Below are 26554 nucleotides of genomic sequence, written 5' to 3' on the forward strand. Positions count from 1 at the left end.
TTTCCAACTTCGACATTTGGAAATAAATGGATCGCCATAGCCACGGATTATGCCACTCAGTACGCAATCACCCGAGCGCTACCGACCATTTGCGCGAGTGAAGTTGCTGATTTCCTCGTATACGACGTCATACTTCAGCATGGTGCTCCTCCTCACCTACTCGCAGACCATGGTCGCTGCTTCCTCTCTTGGGTGGCCGATGATCTACTGCGATCTTGTGCTACTCGTCATAACTTTAGCACGTCTTATCATCCCCAGACCAACGGACGTCTTATCATCCCCAGACCAACAGGCTGACCGAACGCCTCAGCCGTACACTGACAGACATGCTTTCAATGTAAGTTTCCGACGAACACACCGATTGAGACATTGCCGTCCGGTTCGTCACCTTTGCCTATTATTCATTGCTCCACAAAACTGCCAGCTAATCAGCCTTTTATCTTCTCTTTGGGCGTGATTCTTTGTTACCATTTGATACTTTGCTTCCATGCGATCCAACATCGACAACTTCATACACTCAAAATGCCATCAACCAAGCTATCATCGCACACAGCCTGCACTCGGCCTGCGCTCGGCTCTCACTCTCCCAGGCTACACAAAAGACCCTGTATGATAGTCGACACAGAGACGCTGATCTTCCTCCGGGCTTTCTCGTTCTACTGTGGCCCCGATCTCGTCGTGTTGGCCTCAGCTAGAAGCTTCTATCGTGATACGTCAGGCCCTACCAAGTAGTGCGCCAGGTGACACCTGTCACCTATGAAATTTCTCAGATAACCACATCATCGAACTCGTAGACTACTACTCTCAAAACCGACATAGTGCACGACTCTCGCCTGAAGGCCTAAAATGGGGACCCACCCTTTTAGTCATAGCTGGCACCGAGACAGTGGCTTTACAGGCCGGGGTAATGTCACCAGTGTGGAAATACTTCTCCAGTGGAGCAGCTGAAATGGCCCCTAATGAAAGAAGATGACGACATAGGTTTTGTGGGGCTCGGCCTGGGTTGCCCTGTTGTCTGGCATTCTGTGCGCCCTGTGCACTGTGATCCCGCTCTTCTACGGACTCACAACCCCTAAATAAATACTCCCCATAACAATATTTCTTATTTGCAAAGGCCGTGACTACAGTGTTTTTACAGCTAGTAGGCATTTGCCATGCTTCACTCAAGTTGCAAAATAACGAAAAAAATATTAGCCCCATCCTGATCTTGAGTATTAGAGATGGTATTACAGATAACATAGTCATCTGCATACATTTCAAGTTTAATTAGAGTGTTACTGACAATTGCTGCTACGCCATTTCTATAAATAATAAAGCAGCTCAGGCACCGCACCTTGATGATGTGATGTGTACGTCGACAACTTCACGCGATTGACCGTAACAAATTTTGACCCCAACCACAAGTAATCGACTATCCAATCAACCAGCATGCTGTCGTTATGAAGTTGTGAAGAAGCTAAAAAACTTTGGCATGGCAAACCATGTCAAAGACCTTAAAACAGACAACAAATATGGCATCAATCTATCTTCGGTCATTAAGAGAAGAAGCAATGCTGCTTGTAAATTCAAGCAACAGTGTCCCAGTAGATTACTCATCAGGAAAGCCGTGCTGTGATCCGGAAAGTATATTGTGTGCGTTGAGGTATTCTACAATGTATTAAATAATGATATGCTCGAAGCATTTGGAGCTGGTAAAAAGCAAAGATATCGGCTTACAATTTTGTAGTTGCTCATTTTTGTACTTAAATACGGGCAGAATGTTTGCTAGTTTTCACAGCTGGAAAACTGTTGCAGGTATTACTGAAATTTAGTGAAACAGTAAGGTAATTAGCACACCGTTCTGAATACCAGTTAAAAAACATATTTAGAATACCTTATGGGCCAGAGTGTTTCATAACCTCAAAATTACTATAAGGTTGTTTACTCCACAGCAGCTTCATTAGAGATTGCAAAGAGCAGGTAGTTTGCTGCACATGCTGTGGAGGAGCAAGTGTGCCCGGTCACCCTTTCCCTCTTACGGCAGTGCAACAGCCTAGTTACAAGGACATGACTGACCTTTCGAGACACGAGTCAATAAAGCCTCTTGTGAAGGGACAGAACACCCCTGCAGCCGGCGCTCGCGATTCCCCTTTTCCGGCGCACAGACTGGGTTTCCCCTCACTCAGTGAGGGAACGAATTCTTGTCAGGAAAGGGGAAACCGGGACAGTAAAGAAAACTAGCGTGCCGACTGGCGGACGCTCTCTCTGGCATCGGCGACGAAAGAAGGACGATCCCAGAACCCCCCTGTGAGCCAAAGACGACATCGACTGAGGTGCAAGCATATACACTTTCGTTACCTGAAGTCTCTACACGACACCTACGTGCTATTGCTAACGCATAGCAATAAAGTGTTGTTTGCTGACCTAGCCTGTTGCCTTATCCGCCCGTACTTGTGTAGCTGCAATGACTCAAGCTACGGATGGGGGACATTAATCATGCACGATACGACTGTGTGCGGTGTTGTGTCAACAGCGTCCGAACGACGGCAAGGCGCCCGACGACTGGACGCGGAACTCGGCGTGCGCCGGCAATCGGCCCACCGACATGAGTCAAACGAACTCCACGGAAGCCCAACAACATAACAAACAGTGCACATCCTCCTCAAGGATGGCGCCACAATACCACATCATCCCCCCTGTCAATGAAAGCAGTCATCACAGTTCCGTGAGTGTTCACACATCCAACTAAATTCACACCAACGGCGAGTTGAAAGATCTGTCCGCGCATTCATGAGCGGCACCACAACACACAAGATCATTCCCCGATCATGCAAGACAACACACACTACAATGCCACAGTCAATCTCCATGATGCCCGCACGTCACAAAGTCTTAACTCTGGGCACTTAGTCTCACGACGCGGACGCGAAGAGGCCGCAGAAGAACTTGGTGGATTGCGACCATTTTTGGTCGGCTTCGCAAACCCCGTCATCCCTTCATTTTCCCCCTCCCCGAGATTGATATGATTTTGAACAGTTATCGAGGGTTGCCCAACAGGGTCCCCTTGACATCCCAATGTTCCCTCAGGAACCACTGATTCAGACCTTTCATTAACCGAGAGCTCTGACAATTGAGAGTCTGTCTGAAAATTTGGGGGGAAGCCAACTAGAGCAGGTGAACTAGGGGGCTGGCTATCACAACTGTCTATGTTAGAATAAGAGTAAATTAATTCTTCAAATGGCGTAGGACGAGCCGCCTTCTCAACGGAACTTGAGTGTTTTGGGCTTGCTCTTGTTCTGCTGCAAAATATCTTCTCTGTCCCTCCCTTCCTAGTAGGCTAACCAGTGCCGACGCGCGTCGCGCCAGCCGCTGCCGCCGGCTGCTTCGAGATAGGCCTGAAACATTTTTTCCCAATTAGGCCATGGAATCGGCGGTGGCCCCGCCAGTTCAAGGAATACAGGAAGGCGTTCGAAAAGAGCCATGCTGATAGGAGAGGCAAGAGAGTCGCAGATTGGAACGAGGGCAAAGGCCTAAATCGAAAGGTCTGCACACAAAGAGTGCATGAGGCTTAGTACTCCTCACAGATGCTAGAGGCGCCAGTCCAAGCAGAACGCAAAACGGGCAGTACGAAAACTCACTCACGGTTCTTGATGGTTGTGGAAAACAAATCCCATCATCGTCGCAGTACTGTTGTGTCGGCGGGCGGGCGGCGTTCGAACGACGGAAAGGGGCCCGACGACTGGGCACGGAACTCTGCGCGCGCCGGCAATCGGCCCACAGACACGAGTGAGTCGAATGAACTCCACGGAAGCCCAACAACACAACAAACAGTGTGCATCCTTCTCAAGGATGGCGCCACAACACCACATGCGGCTGGAACATTAGCTAGGCTTCTGCATCAGCTGTACATAGGACAGGCTCCCTACAATGCATAACACAGGAGTGGCACCATTATTGGTAGAAAAAACAGATTTAAAGCAATATTAAGGACGTTTGCTATAGCTTCATAGTTTGAAGAGGACTGGTCTTCAAGAATAAACATTAAAGGCATAGAAGATGCAGGACTAATCAATCTCTAGAACCTGGATGTTTTTTTTTGTTTTTTTTTCACAAACGTAGCCAAGGTATTACAAAAGTTGACTCTTAGCCTCTTTCCATTTAACCTCTAATTTACTTTTCAATGCATTAAATGAAGAGGCGTTATCAGTACACTAGGAATGATGATTCCTACGTAAGCGCATTGTGCGACATGTGAGATTAATATTTTCTTTATTGTACCATGGGTGTCCTGCGTTCCATTTAATATATTTTTGAGGCACATACTTTGGTAGGCATTCACACATAGTGTGACAACACTTAAGCAGTGCATCTAGAATGCAAAATTCAATACAACGTTCAAATTCCTCAGAAGATGGGGCTAAAGTGTCCAATACTGAAGTTCCATCAACTTTAGAAAGTTCAAAACAGTTTTGATCTCAGGTCTTTGAGGAAAATACATTAAGTGAGAGGTGACTTCAACAGCTTTAGGATCAGTTAACCCTTTGATGACTTCACATTTATTACCGTGCGATAGGACCACGTAGCCCCATAACAAAGTAAGGCTGCAGCTAATTTTCATCCAATTTCGCGAAACTGCAAAATTCTCGTGTTTAGGAATACGGCTGCTTCCAGAAACAGCACTGCTCGCGCTAATCAAAGCGAATAGAAAGGTACACGAGCCATTTGCTGGCGCCTGCTGAAACAGCACGTGTGCCAGTGCTGGCGACTGCACCTTCAGATTCAAAGTTCACAATTGCAGATCGACCCACACAGTCTCAGCGTTTCTTTATACTCCTTCATCCAGCAAAAGACAGACAGGGCTTCAATGGCAGGCATCGCACGCGGAGTGATGTTATTGCATGCGCTTTCTGTGCCATGGAGATGAGCAGCTTGTTTCATTTATGCTTCACAAGTGTTCCTTGCTAGCGCTAGCGGGATTTCACTCGCAGGAACAGCATACAATGCCTGTACAAAAGTTATCACTTTGGACTTTGTATGGAACATGACAGGCAGGATGAAAGCCTCTACAGAGTTTCAATATAATTCTTCTCACAATATAAAAATTGACAAAAACCATCGAATCGGGCTGGTTTTTTTCTCTAGAGAGCTGTGTTGTCTTTGCTGCAAACAATTCATCTCTAAGGAGAATAAAATAATCCGGCGCTTCTTCCTTTGGTTGCGTTCTCCACTACACTCCACTATAGCGCCTTCACTACAATTCTTACAGGCTATATCTCTTCGACACTTATGTCTTCATAAAGCACATGTTCAATGTAGGCACTAAGCCCTGAGCCTATTAAGATTTCAAGCTTGTCGGCTACACTCTTGTTATTTCTGCTTGCGCAACTGAAAACTCACAAAATGCAGCGAAATCACAAGTTCATCGCACGCAATAATCATGCAAGATGAGGAGGAGCAAGGGGCATGGCAAAGCAGAGTTAAAGACAATTCGCAACTTGCATTTCTCGTATATGAACCAATTGATAGTATGTGCTCTAATGTCATGTGAATCACCGTTCCAGCGTCACAAAGAGCGCAAAAATAGAGAGAAATGCCCAGAAAGAATGACACGCTCGATTGTGTATCGTTGGAAGCAGTTTTAGAGACAGGCATGCAAACACGTGCACAAGAGAGAGTGCCCATGAGTGCACGCCGCTCTGAAAAATCTTAAAGCTGCGGAGAAGAAGGTGAAGTGATGCATTTTATGCCACGGTTGTTTGCTTGGGTTAGATTAGACCATGCCGCAATTATTGCGCCGCGGCGAATCGGTTGCTTTCGGGAGTTCAGCAGCGAAGCGAATGGCATGAGCACAAACTGGTGGCGGCGCTGTAACACAGCTCTATTCTGCAAATTAGTTCTGCATAAACCCGCAAGATGGCGGAAGGGTTAATAAACGGAAAGAAGACAACTACTCGTTTGTAGCACGAATCCACTAGGCTGAATTTTTCCCAGACCAAGACGAATTTTTCAGCAATTAAGGGGCTTTTTAGAGAAATCAGTACAGATTTCCTTGTGGCTTCACGCTACAAACAGGTGGTTGTCTTTTCTCCATTTCTTAGCTCTATTCAACATATAAAAGCCACCTAGACATCACTGTCATTCCCAGTTCATTCCCATACCAGCAAGCACTAAATCAAACAGTACACAGTAATAGGAAATATGCTTGCATGGCATGGTACAGCACACTTTTGAGAGGAGAGTTGGCACTTTCAACCGTGCCCCTGGATCTGCCCATGACTTCCGCATTGTCGACTGCTTTGAAGTGGTTGAAAATCTCACATACATAACAACCAGTATTGGCACAAGAGAAAATGTGATGGAGGCCCAATAAAATGAGCCTACTAAACATGGAAGCCATGGGCTTTATCATACGAGTGTACCCACATGTTCAGAGAGCGTCTTCTTGACAAGAGGCCAACACTCGCGCAGGTACTTTTCCCGGTATTTGGGAAACAGGGTAGCAAAGGCACTCTCGCACAGCACCCCATGTGGGTTGTCCTCCTTGGTGAACGCTGGCAGGGGCATGGACCAGGCACTATCGCCCAAAGGGCCAGCAGGCATGTCATCTGGATCCACATATAAAGGGTGTGTCACTTTAATTGGTGACTACAGAAAAACTCATAAGATTCCAACCAGATAATTTGCACCATGCAAATGGTGAACAATTTCAAAGGCTAGTGATTAGGTTGGAATCGGCCATTCCAGATGCATAGATACCCAATTCAATCAATTCTTCCGCTCATTGTGATCATTATAACGTGAGCATTATCTGCCCCGCTGGGCACAAGTTTGCCAAATAAAGAGGCGACGTCTTAAACGGCCACTAAATCACCCAGAGGTCAAAATTCAGTTTTGATGGGGAAACTGCGCAAAAGTGAACGACACGGAGTCGTGAAAATTTCTCAAAATGGTGTCGTGATAGCGGAGTTAGACACGTTTGATTCTCGAAAGTGCAACTATTACTCCTTTCACTCTTTCTTTCGCTACCCTCCATGGTATCCTCTCAGACTAAAGTCGCTTTGCCTTCTCACTAAGTGCCCCCTCTCTAGCATACCTCCCCCTCCCTACGTCACTTGCTGCTCGAAACACGGTCTCCTTCCAGTCGCCACTACTCTGTCCCTCCATCGACTTCATCATCTGTTTTCTTGTTGGCAAACAGCCGCACGCACGCGGGCAACATGACTAACAACAAGCGACGTAGACAGCTGCTTGCAGACCAACCGGAAGTCGTAAGTTCTTCACAGCATATTCGTACAGCGCGTCAGATATATTCATACTGTGCGTCATGTGGAGGCCCGAAAGGCCCAGAGAGAAGGGAATATATATATTTTTTTTTTTTATTTGTGGCGCGCCAACGGCTCGTAGTGCTCCTATGTAAAGAATTGTTGATCGCAATTGCATTCTTCACACATTTCGCGTGTTTACTTGAAATGTCTGAAAAAATATTGAAGGTCATTCAGGGGCCCTGTAATAGACACCATGACAATATTTCATGTTGAATTATTTCAGGTTACAGCACAACTGCATCTTTCTAAGTGTGAAACACTGTCTACGAAAATTGGAAAAAACAGGAGGATTCAACAGCCAAGTGAGTTGTGGGAATGGACTGTGCTTTTAGAGTATGCCAGCTTAATATCAAATTACAAACATTAAACTTAGAAGACAGCCAGTGAATAGCATCATGCCTTGTGCTCTTGCATATTTTGACTAAGGCGGCCCTTACCTTAACTTCGAGGCTTTTCATTGCTGCCACAATCTTCTTGCTCTTGATCATATTACCACCCACACTTATGCCTTTTTTTTTTTCCTTGTTAAATTTCCTCTCTGCTTGTTGTGTATCACAGCTGTATGCCTTTGAAATCACAGCAGTCTCTGCTAGTCACGATTTTGTATATGTACAGCCGCACTTAATATGAATTGCAACACGCTGTCTGTGATCAAAAGGGTGCCAACACTAAAGAGTGGCACCCCCACAGGAAAAAAAATGGTGAATTAAACTCTCTCAGTTGGCAGTGCTTTCTGGACCAATTCGATGTTTGTCGGTGTGATTGTTCAGGCTTGGGGTCACTAACCGCAGCCAGCGTGTTCCAACTTATATTGAACGCAACTCTACACAGCGATTTACAGTTAAAGGAAACATAAGAGTGTGTGGTGGCTGCTTGGCGCCACCACCAGTTGGAGGCTGCAGCAGGTTTCATGCAGGCGCAGCGAACACTGTGGGCAGTTTCTTTTACATTGTGAGGACAATTCGCCTCATGACAATGTGGTGCCCGGCTGCAGATGTTACGAAAGATGAAAGAGCGCCGCTCACAGCCGGCCATGGCACCAAGCAACATCCATGCCCTTCGATGTTCCCATTAAAGGGACACTAGAGGAAACTATCAAGTTGACGTTGATTGTTGAAATAGTGGTCCCTAAGCCTCGTAGTGTTACTTTTGTGCCAAGCAAGGGCTTATTTCTAATTAAAGTAATGTTTTAGTGGTCCCCATCAAGTCAGCGCACTTAAAATTACCCGCCTCAAAAAGCAGAACGTCTCACGTCACTGTTGCCGTACACAAGGTTGCCGGCCTTACTGTGCGGCTGCCGACACTAGTAGCAGCAGAGTGAAAGTAGCGGGAGCCACAGCAGCGACAACGGCCATTGAACAATTTCCTGCCATGGCCTGAGAGATGGCAGACGTGCTTGGTTCAAGTGGGGCTCCGCTAGATTGCATGACCTGTCCAGTTTAATCAGGTGAAAATTAAAATTTTTAACCACTCGCGCCATTTCCAATAGTAACGTCCGGCTGTTCTTTTTTCCGTGAATCATCAAACAGACATAATCAAGCAGCATTTTATTATATTTCTTGATACACAGAAGGTTCCTTATTTAGTGCAGCTAGTTTAATAACTAGTGAATAATTGTAGGCGGTAAGTCTGACACAATCGGGATCATTTTGTAATTTCCCATTGTAGCACATCGGTTCTCGTGCATTTACCGTATTTCCCCGTTAAGGGGGTCTCTATCTATTGGCGGCGGCAGTCAGACGCATGTCACGTCGGCTCCGTCGGAAATCGACGAATGTTGTGGACTTTTGGCAGATATCCACCAGAAACTGGTTTCAGCGTTTCGGCGAAGTCGTCAGGAAGCTCTGGATACCTATTTTATCTAGGTAGGCCCATTTTCCGGCAATCTATGACTGGTTGAACATCACGCGACGCCCGAGCCCTGCTGAGCCCAACGCCGACGAGGCTTACGGCCGGCCTCCCCAGCCATGGCAGCGTCCACGAAGACAGGCTATGACCCCAGCACGATGCAGTGAGTTGACATCGAGGTGGCACAAACACGGGAAGACCCCATACCAGGTGAACACGAATATCTTCAGATCATGGTTCGCCAACTGCAAGAAAAGCTCACTAAAATGAAGCCCCGAGACTCGACGGCCGCCGCCCAGCCACAGGCTCGCAAAACAGGATCAACACCCGCAGCTTGCGTTGAGTCCCCGCGGCAGCTGGCGACGTGGAAGCCAACACACACGCCTCGAATCCGGTCGGACGAGTTGGTTATTGTGCTTAAACCAAAAATAACCGTGGATCTGCACGCTGCGTTTGGCCCAGGCAGGATTGGCACCGCAATGCAATGCTTCACCGGCAGCACCACGAACGCTGGTATCTCCGTGTGGCCGGTGTGGGACCAAAACATCGTTGTTGTAGGTGTGAAAACGGAAAGCCTGGCCTCGAAGCTCATCGGGGACATCACGCTGACGATCGGGGACGACCAAGTATTGTTTCAAGGACATTTGAAATCGGCCGGAGAAACCTGCGAGGGTGTCATCACCGTCGCAGACAATGAAACTTCAGAATCCCTTCGACGCAAGCTCGAGTGGATCGACGGCAAAATTTTGTATGTGCGGAAACTCGGAACATCTAACGTTGCAGTGGTGACCTTCAAAGAACGCCACGTTCCAAGATTCATTCACTACTGCTGTGAAAACGTGCCAGTGCGCTACTACAAGAAAACGGTTCCGGCATGTTACTGGTGTGGAATGGTGGGCCACAGACCGGATGCGTTCCCCAATCCGGACAATCAGCGGTGCATTCACTGTGGTGCGAAGGTGGAACTCACTCTGGAGGGCCCAGCGAAGCACGACTGTCAACCCGAGTGCCTTATATGCGGTGAAAACCATTTCACCGGCTCTGCGCAGTGCGTCGGAACATTCCGGAGGGCATGGAAGCCCGCTCTACCACAGCGGCAACATGGACTTAAAAACAAGCAAGAAGAGCCCTCAGCACCTCTCAAGACTGACGAAAAAGCGAAGCTCATGCATAACAAGCCCAAGCCGATCAAAGCCCCAGCCGGACTGAAGTCGAGGCCGCCTACCTTCGACGCCAAGGATTTCCCGTCACTGGCAAACCCGCCCAAACAGGTGAGCAATTGGGTAGGGGTCTCCTCTCAGTCTCCCACCACCACCACTGCCTCCCCCTCCAATCCTGAAATTTTAAAACAATTGGAAGCCATGAAAAAACACATTGAAACTCTGGAATGCGAAAATCGGGCGCTGAAGGCGTCGCACGCTGCTACTTCACCACCGTCAGAACCGGTGGCTATGCACACCTCCGACTGCTCGGACGATGAGCAGGACACTCAGTCAGACGTATCGGGTAACACTAGTGTGTCTAAAACTGTAGTAGGTGCTTCGAACGACATAGAAGGTCGACTAAGCAGACTAGAGACTAAACTTGAGGAGCAGAGCAAAATGATCCTAGAACGAACCAAGCTTACAGTACAAGAAATTATTCCGCAGCAGCTGAACTTATCAGTCCAAGCGGCTATGCAAGACCTCAAGCAGAGGGTTTTGCCAATTCTCACAGCCAGTGTACTATAAACCATTCAAAATTGGCTCACACCCCAATTGGACCAACTCAAAACTAGCATTAAGACAACGGAACAACCCCGACGCAAAATTGTTCATCCTAACCTGGCAAATTCTGAATCCGAGAGCAACATAGCCCAACCGTTAACAAACCAAACTGAGTCCCTCACGCCTCTCCAGGCTCCCACGCTGGCTGCAGTGGCAAAAATGACACCTCCTCAATAATGAATCCATGATGGCCGCCAGTTCTAAACATAATAATAACAGGTCCAAACAACAGAAACTCGATATTTTCCAGTGGAACTGCAGGGGGTTAAAGATAGGAAAAAGAGGGCCACTCTTAACCTTTTCCTGCAGAATCAACATTTTACATCTGCAGTTTTGGCGCTACAAAAAAACCGGCTTACAGGCGAAACTGCCTGGTTACAACTCATTTCAGGGAAGTGCGTCCACCTGTGTTCTCATACACTAGGAGTATACCGCTTGTCAGATAGACCTTGATCTGTCAGAGGCGCATGAATACACAATGGTCAAAGTCCTTCCCAATAAATGACGAGATCCTAGCTTGTACATTCTAAATGTATACAGTTCTCCAAAATCTAGGCAATGCGTCTTCAAAGAAATGTTTTATAAAGCGATTAAGGAAGCAGATAAGTACCCACTGGTGATTTTGGGTGACTAACGCCCCCAGCTATCACTGGGGTTACACCCGCAAAGTCCCCAAGGGACGGAAATTGGCAGAACTCATATCCCCTCTTCGTCTATCACTTCTCACAGATCCGATGAAACCCACTAGAATTGGGAATTCTGTAAATCGAGGTACTTGCCCGGATCTATCAACGACTAAGAACATTTCTTACACAACATGAAAAAACTTAGAAGAAATGCTCAGCAGTGATCACTGTCTCCTCAAAATAACACTCTCCGCCAACATAGGCCATAGAACATGGAGCCAAGCTTAGCTAACAGATTAGACAGCCTTCCGCTCACAGGTGATCGATCCCCTCTGTACCAGGGGCGGGAGGATATACGGGATGGGCAAAACAGCTCCTTGCAGCCAATTCCAAGTGTCTTAAAGCTATAAAGACAACGGAAGACACCCCCGCCGTCGATAAGCACCTGCTCCACCTTTGGGACGCCCGCAGAAGCTTAACTAAACGATGACGGAAAAACTAATTCAACCGCAAGCTTAAACTTAGAATAGCCAAGTTGAGTAAGGAAGTGGAGCAATATGCGACACAACCAAACGAATCCAATTGGATAGAACAATGCAATGTTGTAGCTAAAAAAATGAATACAAGGAAAGCATGGCGCCTTTTTCGAACTCTCGTGGACCCCGCCCAAACCAGAAGAGAAGCGCAAAAGCAGCTCCGTCGAGCCCTGCACAGTTTTCAGGGAACCAACTCCTAGCTGGCTGGTTCTTTGTGTGCTAGATACCTATGTCGCACCACGGATCCCAACAGGAACGCATATGAATATGCAGGTAGAGAAAACAGTCAGCTCATTGCCCCTTTTGAAATGTGCAATCTGAAAGCAGCAATGAAAAAAATGCGCAGGGGCACTGCCCCGGGCCGAGACCTGATCACGGTAAAACTGTTAGCAAATCTGTCAGACGATTGTTATCCGCATCTATTGCAGTACATTAACGCGATCTGGGATGGCCAACCACTGCCAACTGAATGGAAAACAGCAGTTGTCACATTCATCCCCAAACCAGGCAAGCAAATCAGCACGGACAACCTCAGACCTATATCATTAACTTCATGTGCCGGCAAATTAATGGAAACAATGATTAGAGACCGTCTCGCCACGTACCTCGCGCAAGGAGCATTTCGCAGATTCCATATTTGGCTTTAGGCCACACCTGTCTGCGCAAGATATCCTCTTGCAACTAAAACAAGACATTGTCCAACCCATTCCCTCGAGGCACAACGACAGGGCAATCCTTGAACTCTACTTTAAAGGCGCATTCGACAACGTTAAACATGAAAGCATCCTGAAGAACTTGAGTAGTACCCATTGCGGTAAGAAAATCTTTGCCTACATCAGAGACTTTCTCTCTGAGAGACTGGCGTTCATTCGCATAGATAACGAGGAACATGGACCATTAAAAATGGGGACGCGGGGAACCCCGCAAGGAGCTGTCCTATCTCCGCTGCTATTCAACATTGCCATGATGAAGCTCCCGCAAGCATTGGCAGTAGTGGAAGGAATATATCATGCAATATACGCCGATGATATAACAGTCTGGACGAATCGGGGCAGTTTAGGAGAAATTGAAGACCGCCTGCAGCATTATGGAGGACTAAGCCTCCATTGTGGAGGACTATGTGGCTCAGTGTGGGTTGCAGTGCGCTCCAACCAAATCAGAATTCCTCAACCATACGAGAGGTTTCAGAACTACGAATCCTTGGCCTTCAGATTCACAACAGAACAAAAAACAGCACCACCCTAGACAAGCTACAGAAAATTGGAGAACAGGTAGGGCACATGATCCGCCGAGTGTCAAACAAGTGCGGGGGGCTATGAGGAAGGGACGCGATTCAGCTCGCCCATGCTTTTGTAACTAGCAGGATTCTATACTGAATACCGTACTTACGAATGACTAAACACGAAGAGAACAGAGTCGATGCTATTCTTAAGAAAGTAATTAAGCGTGTACTTGATTTACCCATCAGCACTTCAAATCAGAAACTCTCTGCATTGGGAGTCTTTAACTCTACAGAAGAGCTCCAAGAAGCCCACCTCACAAATCAATATACACGTCTTACGCAGACGCCCCTCGGGCGGCGCCTACTGGACTGCCTCTTGATCCGGCACGAATGCGAAATTGAAAACGCGGAGCGTATTACTGAACTTTCGAGAACAAAACTCTGGGCGTCTCCGCTTCCCCGCATAATGACCAGGGAGGCGCACCAGGGTAGAAGGCAAGCGCGCGCTGAGGCACTTGAACAACGGTTTGGCTCCCGTAATGGGGTCTACTACGTCGATTTAGCCGGTCCGTCACCTAGGGGATGCTACACGGCAGCGGTAAGACATCAAGGAACGCAGGTGGGCGGCCTCACTTTCAAAGCCACAAGCTCAAGTAAGACGGAGGAGGTGGCCATTGCACTGGCAGTATCCCATCCAAACTCAAAACAAATAGTTACTGCAATGGGCGAGTTCACGTAAAAACACTTGTTATTAATCAAGAAGTGTTTGCCGCAACAAGCTAGTACAGGCAGGAACCCGGCAAGCACGAGCCACACAAATGTCAACGTCGTCTTTCACGCTGGCACAGAGCTGGCGCCACTATGCTCCGGTACAATTACTCCCCGCGCAGAAAAGAGCCAACCTGGCGATCTAAGGAAATGACACGACAGGAGGGTCATAGCATGGTTTGAGGCGTGATACGTGAACCGTTTCACGCCCACGGCAGCGTTAGCCTGAAAGTGGATCAATGGGCTCAACTTCATAGTTGATGGGAGATGTTTGTCGCACCACACGGTAGGGGCCATGATATTTCGACGAAAACGATGGGGAAAGACCGGGAGGGGTAGACGGGACCCAGAGCCAAACCAACATTCCTGGGTTATAATGGGCACTAGATGCAGAGGCATCGTGGTCAGTTTTCTGGCGCCATTGGTCTTGCGCGGTAAACGAGCGAGCGAGTTGACGACATTCTTCGGCATAAGCAGCTGCTTCGGAAACGGGCGTCGCTTCGGAAACATCAGGTCTGTACGGGAGAATGGTGTCCATGGAGCATGATGGTTCACGTCCATACTGGAGGAAGAAAGGAGAGAAGCCGGTGGTTGTTTGTGGCACAGAGTTGTATGCGTACGTTACAAAAGGGAGCCCTTGGTCCCAATTAGTGTGGTCGTCAGACGCGTACATGGCAAGCATATCTCCAAGGGTGCGATTAAAGCGTTCTGTCATGCCATTGATTTGAGGATGATATGCCGAGGTTTTCCGATGGACAGTGCGACAAATCTTGAGCAGCTCGTCGACGGCGTTCCAGAGAAACACGCGTCCACGGTCACTCAGTAATTCACGAGGTGCACCGTGCCACAAAATCAGATGGTGAAGAAGAAAGGACGCAACGTCTTTCGCAGTGGTAGCAGGCAGTGCAGATGTTTCAGCGTAGCGTGGCAAATGATCAACGGCGACGATAATCCACCGGTTGCCTCGAGGAGTGTTGGGTAGAGGACCATAAATATCAATTCTGATGCGGTCGAATTGTTTCGCTGGACAGGTTAAGGGTTGCAAAGGGCCAGTAGTGCTGTGAGAAGGCATCTTGCGGCGTTGACACGTGGCACATGACCGAACATACTGGCGAACGTGCCGATACATGTCGCGCCAGTAGTATCTTAGACGAAGGCGAGAGTAGGTCTTGAACACTCCAGCGTGGCCACACTGGGGGTCATCGTTAAAGGCAGCACAGATGTCCGAGCATAAATGACGGTGGATGACAAGGAGCCACCTACGGCCATCCGTCTCGTAATTGCGGTGATACAACAAGCCTTCACGGACAGTAAAGTGTCTTGCTTGACGAGAGAGGGACCGTGAAGTCGATTCTATCGAACTGTGAGAGAGGAATTCGAGCAGAGAATTGATCCAGGGATCCTTGCGCTGCTCGGCTGGCATGTCGGTGATGCTCAGCGATGAAGAGTCACAGATGGCAGTTTGTAAGCAGGCAAGATCAGAAGGCATCAGAGAACGGGACAGGGCATCGGCATCTGAATGTCTGCGTCCTGAGCGATAACCAACACGGATGTCGTATTCTTGAAGGCGTAAAGCCCAACGAGCGAGACGGCCAGTAGGGTCTTTCATGGACGCTAGCCAGCATAAGGCATGGTGATCTGTGACAACATTAAACTGGCGTCCGTAAAGGTAAGTGCGAAATTTTCCTATAGCCCAAATGATAGCCAAGCACTCCTTTTCCGTGACGGAATAGTTGGACTCTGCCTTTGTTAGGGTACAGCTGGCATAGGCGACAACATACTCTTCGCAGCCATCCTTGCGTTGAGCGAGAATGGCACCGAGGCCGACACCGCTAGCATCCGTGTGAACTTCAGTAGGTGCATTGGGATCGAAGTGGTGGAGAACTGGTCGAGACGCGAGTAGCCGGCGCAGCGTTGTGAATGCAACATCGTAATAGGAATTTTAGCCCGAGAGGTCCGCACTACTGGAAAGAAGCTGAGTTAAAGGGGCGATTATAGAAGCAAAATTGCGGATGAAACACCGAAAATACGAGCACAAGCCTACGAAGCTACGGAGCTCCTTTAGAGTGGTAGGCTTGGGGTACTCGGCAACGGCACGCAGTTTGGCAGGGTCCGGCGATATTGCTTCTTTCGAGACGACGTGGTCGAGAATTGTGAGTTTGCGCGCACCAAAATAACATTTTCTGAAGTTCGGTTGCAATCCGGCTGCTGTAAGGCACTGGAAAACTTGTTCCAAACGGGAAAGATGAGTTTCCAAATTTGCAGAGATGACAACTATGTCATCTAAATAGCAAAGACAGATATGCCATTTAAGTCCCCTGAGGACACTGTCCATCATCCTTTCAAAAGTTGCCGGCGCATTGCAAAGACCAAAGGGCATTACATTAAATTTATATAAGCTGTCAGGGGTCACAAACACAGTTTTCGGACGGTCTGGTTCGGCCATTGGCACTTGCCAATATCCACAGCGCAGATCCAGTGAAGAGAAAAACTCCGCACCTTGAAGGCAATCCTGGGCGTCATCAATGCGTGGCAGGGGATAAACATCCTTGCATGTGATCTTGTTTAGTCGCCGATAATCCATGCAAAACCTAATGGAGCCATCTTTTTTTTCGCACAAGGACCACTGGCGAAGCTCAAGGACTGTGCGAGTGTTGAATGACACCACGATGAAGCATCTCATCGACGTGTTGAGTGATGACGTCACGCTCAGCCTGCGAGACGCGGTAGGGGCGTTGACGAAGCGGAGTATGATGACCGGTGTCGATATTCTGAGCGTCAACTGACGAGCGACCCAAGGGAGATTTTCCGTGGTCAAAGGAGGCGCGGAAACGGTCAAGTAGTTTAATGAGCTGATTACGCTGGTCTTGCGTAAGCCCGGTGTTCACTCTGCGCGACAGAACGTCTTCGTTAGGTAGTGAGGGTGCGGTGGCAGCCGTGACAGCATCCACGGACATCGGCGTCGTATCGGAAGGGGCATCGAAAGCAAAGATGGCATCATAAGCGTCAAGATGCCCAATACATTCGCCATGTAATAAGGTAGCGGGACAAGGGAACAGATTGCACACGTACACGACACTGGAACCATCGGCAAGTGTTATGACGGCAAACGGGATGACAAGGTTCCGGCGACGAGCGCATTCTTGCGACGGTATAAAGAAGACAGCTGAATCAGGGACGGAGTAGCAAAAAATAGAGACCACAGCGACTGAAAAAGCAGAGATGACAACATCAGTGGCGACGGTCACCTTTTCAGGCGAGTAAGGGAGATCTATAAATGTCGTGCTGAACGGAAACAAAACGAGTTGTGCACGGGCGCAGTCGACAACCGCATGATTAGCGGAAAGAAAGTTCCATCCCAGGATGATTTTGTGAGACGCATGCGGAAGGAAGACAAATTCAACGATGTACAGCAACCCTTGAATCACAACACGAGCAGTGCATGCGGCAGAAGGCTGGACGTGCTGCGAACTCGCTGTGCGTAAGGAAATATCAACCAGTGGAGTCGTCACTTTGTTCAGTTTGTGGCATAACACTTCACTCATTACACAAATAGTGGCACCTGTGTTGACAAGAGCAGTTGTGGCGAAGCCATCCACAAACACGGCAATCTCGTTAGGGGGCGAAAGATGAGGCCTTGGAAATTTCATCGGTGGCGCAGTTCTTGCCTCGGTAACTGCGACTGTTAGTTTTCCTCCTGGGCGTGGTTGGAACGGTGAAGCATGGGAGAAGGAGACCGAAGACTGGGTGAAGGAGATCGACGTGGGCTGAAGTCTGGTCGACGTGAGCGGCGGTCAGGGGCATCAGGTGTAACATGTGATTCTGGTTGCCAAGGAACGTTGCCGGAATGCTGAGCTTCATTAAAATAGAACCTACGGCGATGACAGTAGCACGCGACATGCCCTGGAATACCGCAGTTGTAGCAGACTGGCCGGTTATCTGGAGTACGCCAAGAATTAACAGGTGCTCGAGGTAACGAGAAGGGTTAATTTACCGGATAAACTGAAACAGGCGACCTGTAGTAGTTGGTGGCTGGACTGTATGAAGGGAGCGGCGGTTGGGCAGGAGGTCGGCGGACGGCTTCTGCATAAGTCAGCGGTGCAGTACCTGATATTGGGGACGTGGGCGAAGGGAGAGCCTCAGCAACTTGCGTCTGAATAGCACGGCGAAGTGAGTGGTCCAATGCTGTGGGGGTCTCGTCGATGGTGGTCACAAGAGAGAGCTGTCGAGCAACTTCTTCACGGATGTACTGTTGAATTTGAGGCATCAATACGGTGTAGTCGGTGCCACTTCTTTTCCACTCCAAAGCCGAAATATCTGTCGTTTGCGTATTAGCGCGACGTGTAGAAATTCGCTGCTTGCGCAGCTCATCAAAACTTTGACAGAGCTGAATCACGGCCGTGACGGTCTGTGGGTCTTTGGCCACAAGCATATGGAAAGCGTCGTCATCAATGCCTTTCATTATGTGCTTTATTCTGTCAGCCTCAGTCATCCTCGCATCCACTCGCCTACAGAGGCCGATCACATCCTCAATGTAGCTCGTGAAGCTCTCACCGTTTCGCTGAAATCGTCCCCGCAGGCCAAGTTCAGCGCGAAGCTCGTGCATAGCTGGACGACCGAAAAACGAGGTCACGGTCTCCTTGAAAACCGACCAGGTGGGAATGTCGGCTTGGTAGTTGGTAAACCATAGGTTGGCCAAATCTGTCAGATAGAAGATGACGTGAGTCAGCTTCGAAGGGTCATCCCACTTGTTAATTGCGCTGGCACGCTCGTACTCTGCCAGCCAATTCTCGACATCGTGATCTTCAGTGCCGTTGTAGACTAGTGGGTCACCCAGACGAAGTACGTCAGGGCACATGACAGGCGTCGACGTGGAAGAGGCTTGTGGGGGATCAACGCGCTCGGTCATTGCGGAATCAGATGGTAGCTTAAGGCTGCGGAGCTCCAGGATGTTACCCAGCACCTCCACCAAATGCAATGAGCAAGTTCACGTAAAAACACTTGTTATTAATCAAGAAGCGTTAGCCGCAACAAGCTGGTACAGGCAGGAACCCGGCAAGCTCGAACCACACAGACGTCAACGTCTTCTTTCACGCTGGCACAGAGCTGGCGCCACTATGCTCCAGTACATTACAGACTCTCGAAGAGACTGCGAGAGCTATCTTGCAGGAGAAATCTCTCCATTGGCTGATAGACTTTTAAAATTCAGCATCAGGAACCGCGATCCTACCCCAAAACGTCTTATATGGACTCCAGGACATCAGCGTCTACGGGGTAACGAGGCTGCACATGCAGCGGCCCGTGTGCTTACTTCCCGGGAAGCTCCCCGTTTCCCTGATAGACCTGAACGTCCCACACCTTTAACACGGTTTTGAGAAATCAGAGAACACTACACTGAGCAACGCCGCTTGTATTCCGCACCAGCGAAAGGACTCTCGAAAACGGAGGAGCGCGCCCTGCGGCGCCTACAGACAAACACGCTGCTCTGTCCAGCCATACTCAAATATTACGACCCAAAAATAAGTGGGCAGTGCCAGTACTGTGGGGAAGTGGCCAACACTTACCATATGGTCTAGGTTTGCCAAATGAACCCAAAATTAACCCCCTTTCCCAACCCCACCAAAAAGGACTTGGAGACGACCCCACTCAATAGCTCCACACTAGAGGAACAGCGAACTCTAGTCCAGCGGGCTTGGGTGGCAGCCTCGACTAATGACGTCCTGGACTAGGGATGTCAACCAGCCCGGTGGGGATAAGGGCTATCTGGCACAGCCAGCATCAATAAAGGTTTTTTCCTCCTCCTCCCTCCCCGTTAAATACGACACTGCTGTTGATAATATTGTCGTTATAGACATTGACGTACATTGAGCTTCCACTCTGACAAATTGTTAATTGATTTTAGTGTCCCTTTAAAGGGGCTTTGCAAGACCTTTTCAAGTAGCCATGGAATGGATTCACTGAAACAGCTTATTGCTTCTAGAATTCACTACAGCAAAAATTTTTTGAATTTTTCAAGTGCGAGCAGGTTACAAAGACTTGTGGCACACTTCAATTACCTTCTCCCTTCTCCAACAAAAGTGCTGAAAGCTAAGCCGGAAGGGATGGCGTGAGGAGAAAATACCCACGTACACCTCATGACCTTGAGTACTTTTTCTCTTTTTGTCTTCTTCGAATAGGCGGCTCATCAGTATGATCGTGAATGATTGTGTGCACAAGCCAGGGCCTTTCACAGCAGTAACGACCGAGCGCACTGTGCTCAAACCAACTAATGGCTGATACAATGGCTGTGACGAGCGATTTTCGAGCTTGTAGCGCCACTTGTCGAAAGAAGGAAAAGCTAATTTTAGACGACTCTGAGAATTTATTGTGAATTCCAAGCCCGTGCCGAGCTATAATATTTGGCTACCATTTTCTCGTGAGTCTTGACTACATATCGGCAGCGTTTTCTGACTATTCCCAAAAAATGATGCAGGGCCTCCAAAGGACCAGTAGAGACGCTCAACTTCTTTTTTCCATTTCCACAAACAAGCTCACCAATTCGTACAACAGAACCCAGTGATCCCATATTCTAAATATTACAGCACTACACACTGCACAGACCCTCCATATCGAAAAACAATTCCTGCCCTTCTTTCCTTCTGACCAATTTCCATTGTATGTGCACTGACACTAACTTGCCAATGGACAACTCGGCGTACCACTGAGCTGATCATTTAGTCCTTGGCCATATAAAACGGTGCCTCAACCCTTTGGAGAGCAGTTTTGGCCACGCAGTTGGCATTTTCATTTGTCTGTGCTACACTATACCATTTTGTAGAGCTCGAGACTATCGGGAGAAACAAAAGCCTCCAAGATGAATATGTGTATTGCTACTTTAGCAATAGGTGAAGAGTGCTTCTCACAATGCACATTTTCCCCGCGCCGCTACGACACGTTTTCCTGTGGGGGGAAGACCTGCTCAGCCATTGGCTGCGTACCAATGACATATCGTTGACGTCATGGCACGTTGCTGAAGTTGGCGGAGTCACGAGGCCACGTAAAAATTTTAAACCAGGTGAAACGAATGGTTCAGCCCTGAAACCTTCTTATTATAGAACTTATTCACAAAACTCTTACAACAGTATGTTCAGACAGCAAAAGTTCACATATATTTCTTCATTAGAATTTTGAGACCTTGGGGATGTTTACTGGTCTTTTAACAGTGGGCCCCTGTGTACATACAACAAATAACTTTTTCAAAATTTTCTGACCACATCGTGTCTTTTTGCACAATATGAATGCAAACCTTCACAACAGATTAAGATTGAAAGTTACACAAAATAATATCTTATGCATGCTCTGCATTTATTTCAGACACTTAAACCACAAGAAAATAATATGCCTGAAAATTGCACTTTCTGTCGTAACCAAGGTGTGAACAAAAAAACTGTTATACACCACGATGGCCTTTTCTTTTCTCTTCAATTACTTTGTCAAACTTTTTTTCTTTGTTAAATGTGATTCATTTTTTTGGGTAGTGCATGTTACAAAGCAAGCAAGTGATCTCCCTTTAGTAATGACATCTTTCATTTCTCTATATACCCCCTTGCCACTTGACAAACATTTTAATCCCTTTATTTACCTTGTGCCAGTCAACCTTGTGCTGTCACAGCACATGAATTTGATGTATTGTGCAACGCAATTCAAGCAAGTATACAGCACACACACTGATAGTGCTCATTCTAATGGCACCCCACAAATGATTTTGCGTCAGCGCTGCTGAGTAAAACTCATTTAATATAACTTTCTTTTTGTTTGAGGCGGGTCAGAGGTAATGCAACAACAAGCGCTTTCACATCAACCGTTTCATCATATTTCCACTTTCAGTAGCTTGTAATCAAGTGAAGTTCGACATATTGGATTGGTGGCACAGCATTATTGCAAATGCGGCCAGCAATTCGTGGTTGGGGTTAAACGTCCCAAAACAACACGAATGCTGACAGACGCTATGATGCAGTGCTGCTCAGGGTAATTTCGCCTGCCCGAATGTCTTCAAATCGATGATGTTTTGCAACTGTTGCAACGATTACTCTTAAGAGTGACACATAATCACACGAGCAGTTTGAACAGTAAAAAGTTAGGTTTGAAGGCAAGGACAGAGGCCGGAAAACACATTAGGTGCCTTGTTAATCGGCCTCAACTTCAATTACGTGCCGCCCGTAGGTTTTCAATTAGCTGCCAGGAAAAACGGTAAGCTGAAGCTACGAAGCTCTCATGCGGTGCTCGTTCGATCACGATTCGCTAATTTGCGCAAGCTGCGAAAGGGAGCCAATCGCGCTGGTCAAACTTGATCGAGGCCCGAAGTGTACGGCGTCATAGCCGCATTACCGTCGGTTCCAAGTTTAAGACTGTTCGTAGTAACTCTACCATCATTACACTGCCTCTCCGAGCCCACAAAACTTCGCACGTGACGTTAGTGCATGCTTTCTGCAAGCCTTTTTCAAACCATCTTTTCCACGGCACAAATCGGCTAGCCACGTGCACAAACTATGGACACTAACCTCGCGCCGTATTAAGCAACCAAGTTTGCGGTGTACAGTCCACTTACTGGGCTCGTCAGACATTTTGGCGTTTTCTACACGGACTTCGAATATGCAACAGCTGTAGGCAACACACGGCTACAGTTCCGACACAGCATAACACCAACGTCAGGTCGCCCTACAGAACACGGCACACGCATAGGGCACATGGACGCTTCAGTTCCCCTCCAGGCTCCACTTCTAGTACATCTAGCCAGTAGCAATGCCATGATCTAGATGCTATCATCTAGCCATTATGCTTCCGCTGTTCACGCGAAAGCTTCCCACACCAGAATTTTTTTAAATCCTACTTGAAGCTCGCACACAATCCTGCGGCTCAGCACTTCCACATGTTGTTTTTTTATATTATTTGGTTGTATTTGCGCAAAAGTTACGAATTAGTAATAATAGTTTGTTTTTTCACAGCGTGCATTAATAAACAAACCAGCCAGTAAGAGTAGAACCGTAGCCAAAAATGAACGTCGGTTCGTCTGCTTCACTTGCCGTGGTGACATCAGTCACATGCAACGTTTTTAGACGTTTTTAGAAACGTTGGAGACATGGTCGGTGCACGTAGTGTGTTTACCCAAACGTTGTTGCCATAAACCCTCGCGTCAAGTATTCCCTTTTCGTGCGATCAAAATGCAGGGCATCGTCGCTGCAAGGTTTCCTCTGGCCCACGTCTCGACTTTGGCGCGGCGTCACCTGTGGAACAAGAGTGACCACCAGAGACTAATCGTTTGCGAGCCTCTGGCCAGCTCGCGCAAGCTGGTACGACTTCGCGGTGCCGAGAGCCTATCCTTCTTGCAAGGCATGGTCACCAACGACACGCGGCATCTGAGTGCGGCGACGCAGCAGGCGTCCGGAGGCAAACCCCGTCGTTGCATGTACGCGCTTATGCTGAACAGCGTGGGACGCGTCCTCTACGACCTGCTCGTTTACCGGCCAGGGACCGGCGAGGACGAAGTGCTGGTGGAGTGCGACGTGGACGCTCGACAGGGCTTGCTGCGACTGCTCAAACTATACCGGTTGCGCAGAGCCATCGAAATCGAAGCGTGCGACGACCTGGACGTATGGACCGTCTTCCGTCCTTTCTGTGGTGCAGTAGATGAGCCGCCGCCGCCGGCCCCGGATGACTACTGGCCGGACGCGACGAAAGGCCGCTGTGTCGTGCGCGACCCGAGGCTCAGCCTACTGGGGCTTCGAGTGCTAGCGGACGCCGGAGAAGACCTGACGACCTGGGTGCGCGCAGGTGGAGGCGGCGAGGAGGCACCGAGCTACGCGCACCTCCGCATGCAGCTGGGCGTGGGTGAGGGGCTTCGCGAGCTTCCGCCGGCGGCCTGCTTTCCCCTGGAGTGCAACGCGGACTACTTGGGCGGCGTGAGCTTCCATAAGGGCTGCTACGTGGGCCAGGAGCTGACCGCGCGAACGCACCACACGGGCGTGGTGCGCAAGCGCCTCATGCCGGTCGTGATGCTGCGCGAACCGAGCGCGCCGCTGCCGCCCGACGCGGTGGTGCGGGACGCGGCCGGATCAGCGCTGGGCAAGCTCCGCGCGCACCGCGGTACTCTGGGACTGGCGTTGCTGCGCGTCCAGGAGGCCCTAGCCACCGACACGCTGCAGGTGGAGGGCGTGCCACTGAGCGTCGCTAAGCCCGGGTGGTGGCCGCGCCAGGTCGCCAGGCCGACCGCGTAGCAGATGCCCATAGTTCCGCAGGAATGAATGAATGAACAACTTTATTTATCCCTTGTTAAAGGGAAGGGGGCAACAGGAAAGGGTGTGGTGGGGATGAACTACTTGAAGTAGTCCTCCTCTACCCTCTCAGCCCACTCCAGGATGGCCTCCTGGATAGCGGGCCTCGAGCTGCGCAAGGCAGCCTCCCACTGCTCCTCACTAGAAATTAGGCGTTTCAGGAATGGGGGAAGAGGGTGCTTAGGGCAGCGCCACATGATGTGGTTCAAGTCTGCTGTGGAGGAGGCACAAAATTTACATGAGGGGGAAGGATAACAGGATGGATGAATGCGGTGTAGGAGGTAAGGCGAAAGAAAGGTGCGAGTCTGCAGCTGTCGCCACAGAATTTCGCACCTGCGTGAAGATTTGCGCGTGAGTGGCGGGAAGGTTAATCGCTCTAAACGGTAGTGTGTGCAAATATCGTGGAACCGCAGGAAAGACAACCGAACACGTTGCGTTTATGCTCGCACTTTGTGGAGTCATGCAGTTAATTATTTCGTGCCTCGAGTGCCCCATTACAATAGCGAGTGACGAGAGGCGCCCCATTAATCACAAATGCAAATAAGCGGCTTCAAGGGGATGGACGTCAACATGTGACCTGTTATAGTGTGACCTGCCCTTCCACACCCCTGTGTGCCTCACAATTGGTTGTCTGCTAGCTGATGCTATCACTGCATCGTTATAGATAATAATTTTATTATTTATTTACATGTACTACAGCACTAATTACACTATGGCAGGAGTATTTATTCAAGAATACACAAAATTATAACAAAACAATTTCCATAATGCAAACGGGTAACATAATAACGTCATGTGAGCATAAAGGTAAAAATATCAGAACATGAAAAAAAAAAAAAAACAAATATCATTTACAGACAGATCAGCGTATTTCACACTTGTGCATTATGAATTTCGGCTACAAAACTCTGCGATGGGCATGAACAAACAGAACCAGGTAATGAATTCTGGTCTTCAATGAAACAAGAAAAAAAAACCTGAACTTGAACCTATTGATTCGAGCAGTAAGGCATCAAATTTAGGTTGTGATAGCTTCTCGTTTTCTGTGGGGTGAAGTTTATGTATTCCTTGTTATTTGATTTGATTGATACGTGCAGTTTAATGTCCCAAAACCACCATATGATTATGAGAGACGCCATAGTGGCGGGCTTCGGAAATTTTGACCATTTGGTGTTCTTTAACGTGCACCCAAATCTGAGCACACAGGCCTACAGCACTTACGCCTCCACCGGAAATTCAGCTGCCGCAGACGGGATTCAATCCTGCAACCTGCGAGTCAGCAGCCGAGTATCTTAGCTACTAGAGCACCGTCGCGGGGCTGTTGTTTGACAGAGTTGCAATGTGGGCCTATTGGTGACGCATATGAAAGGATTTTTTGTAGTGCGAGGTGAAGTACGGAAACAGGAAGGTTTTCTTAGCAAGAATTTATATTGACTCTATTTGGCAACGCGAATGGAGTGAAGTTAATTGTATTGAGAGAGAGTGAGGAATCCTGGTCGTAACAATGACATATAAATCTTACCGCCGCCTTTTCTGGACTGCTTCTAGTTCTTGAATCTTGCACTGCTTATACGGATTCCAGACAGCAGACACTTAGTCAAGTACAGAACGAATTAGCGATTTATACAAAAGGAACTTTGTGTCTTTTGGGGATTTAGACAGAGTGCGAGATAGATAGCCTAGTTTTTTCAATGTTTTGTTACATATATAGTCGATGTGCTTGAACCATGGCATATTGTGTGTAAAAATAACACCAAGGTACTTCTATTCGAAAACCTTACTTACAGGACAGTTATTAAAAGAGTAATCAATAACAAAAGGTGATGTATTACAAAAAAGTGTAAGCGTGGTTTCTTTAAAGTTAATGGTCAATCGCCAAGTTTTGCACCAATTGCAAAACCCACCAAACGACTCCTGCAAGTGGTGTGTTTTGATCACTTCATACAAAACGCAATGGTCGGCATAAAAACGAACTGGAGAGAAGGTATGGGCAGGCAAGTCGTGTACGTAGAGTAAAAGATGTAAAAGGAATTCATGCATGATCAAGACGACCAGGTTATGCATGATGCATAACCTGGTCGTCTTGATCATGCATGAATTCAACTAATTGTGTCGTGCTAAAACCATGTGTAAACCCGTGTTGTCTGTGAGATACAATGGTGCCATATCTACAG

General features: G+C 48.2%; 2 protein-coding genes across 3 annotated transcripts in view; one reads left to right on the forward strand and one right to left on the reverse strand.

Annotated features, from left to right (window-relative positions):
- dbe (KRR1 small subunit processome component homolog dbe) overlaps positions 1-22816 on the reverse strand; it is a 119326-nt gene extending 96510 nt beyond the window's left edge. Inside the window, exons 1-2 of one of the 2 annotated variants that reach the window (XM_037420177.2) lie at positions 22658-22816; positions 6403-6584 (exon numbers count right to left, since the gene is read on the reverse strand). In XM_037420177.2, the coding sequence (XP_037276074.2) occupies positions 6403-6584; positions 22658-22673 (198 nt within the window). In that variant the 5' untranslated portion in view covers positions 22674-22816. Of the gene's footprint in view, positions 1-6402; positions 6585-22610 lie in introns of both variants that reach the window. The other variant, XM_037420179.2, reaches the window with a different exon arrangement.
- A 153-nt stretch (positions 22817-22969) lies between these two features.
- Positions 22970-26199, forward strand: LOC119169090 (iron-sulfur cluster assembly factor IBA57, mitochondrial). Its single transcript, XM_037420176.2, has one exon. The coding sequence runs from the start codon at positions 23271-23273 to the stop codon at positions 24321-24323; it is 1053 nt and encodes a 350-aa protein (XP_037276073.1). The 5' UTR covers positions 22970-23270; the 3' UTR covers positions 24324-26199.
- The last annotated feature ends 355 nt before the right edge of the window (positions 26200-26554 follow it).

The sequence above is a fragment of the Rhipicephalus microplus genome, chromosome 2, assembly GCF_043290135.1.
Source record: "Rhipicephalus microplus isolate Deutch F79 chromosome 2, USDA_Rmic, whole genome shotgun sequence".
Classification (NCBI taxonomy): domain Eukaryota; kingdom Metazoa; phylum Arthropoda; class Arachnida; order Ixodida; family Ixodidae; genus Rhipicephalus; species Rhipicephalus microplus.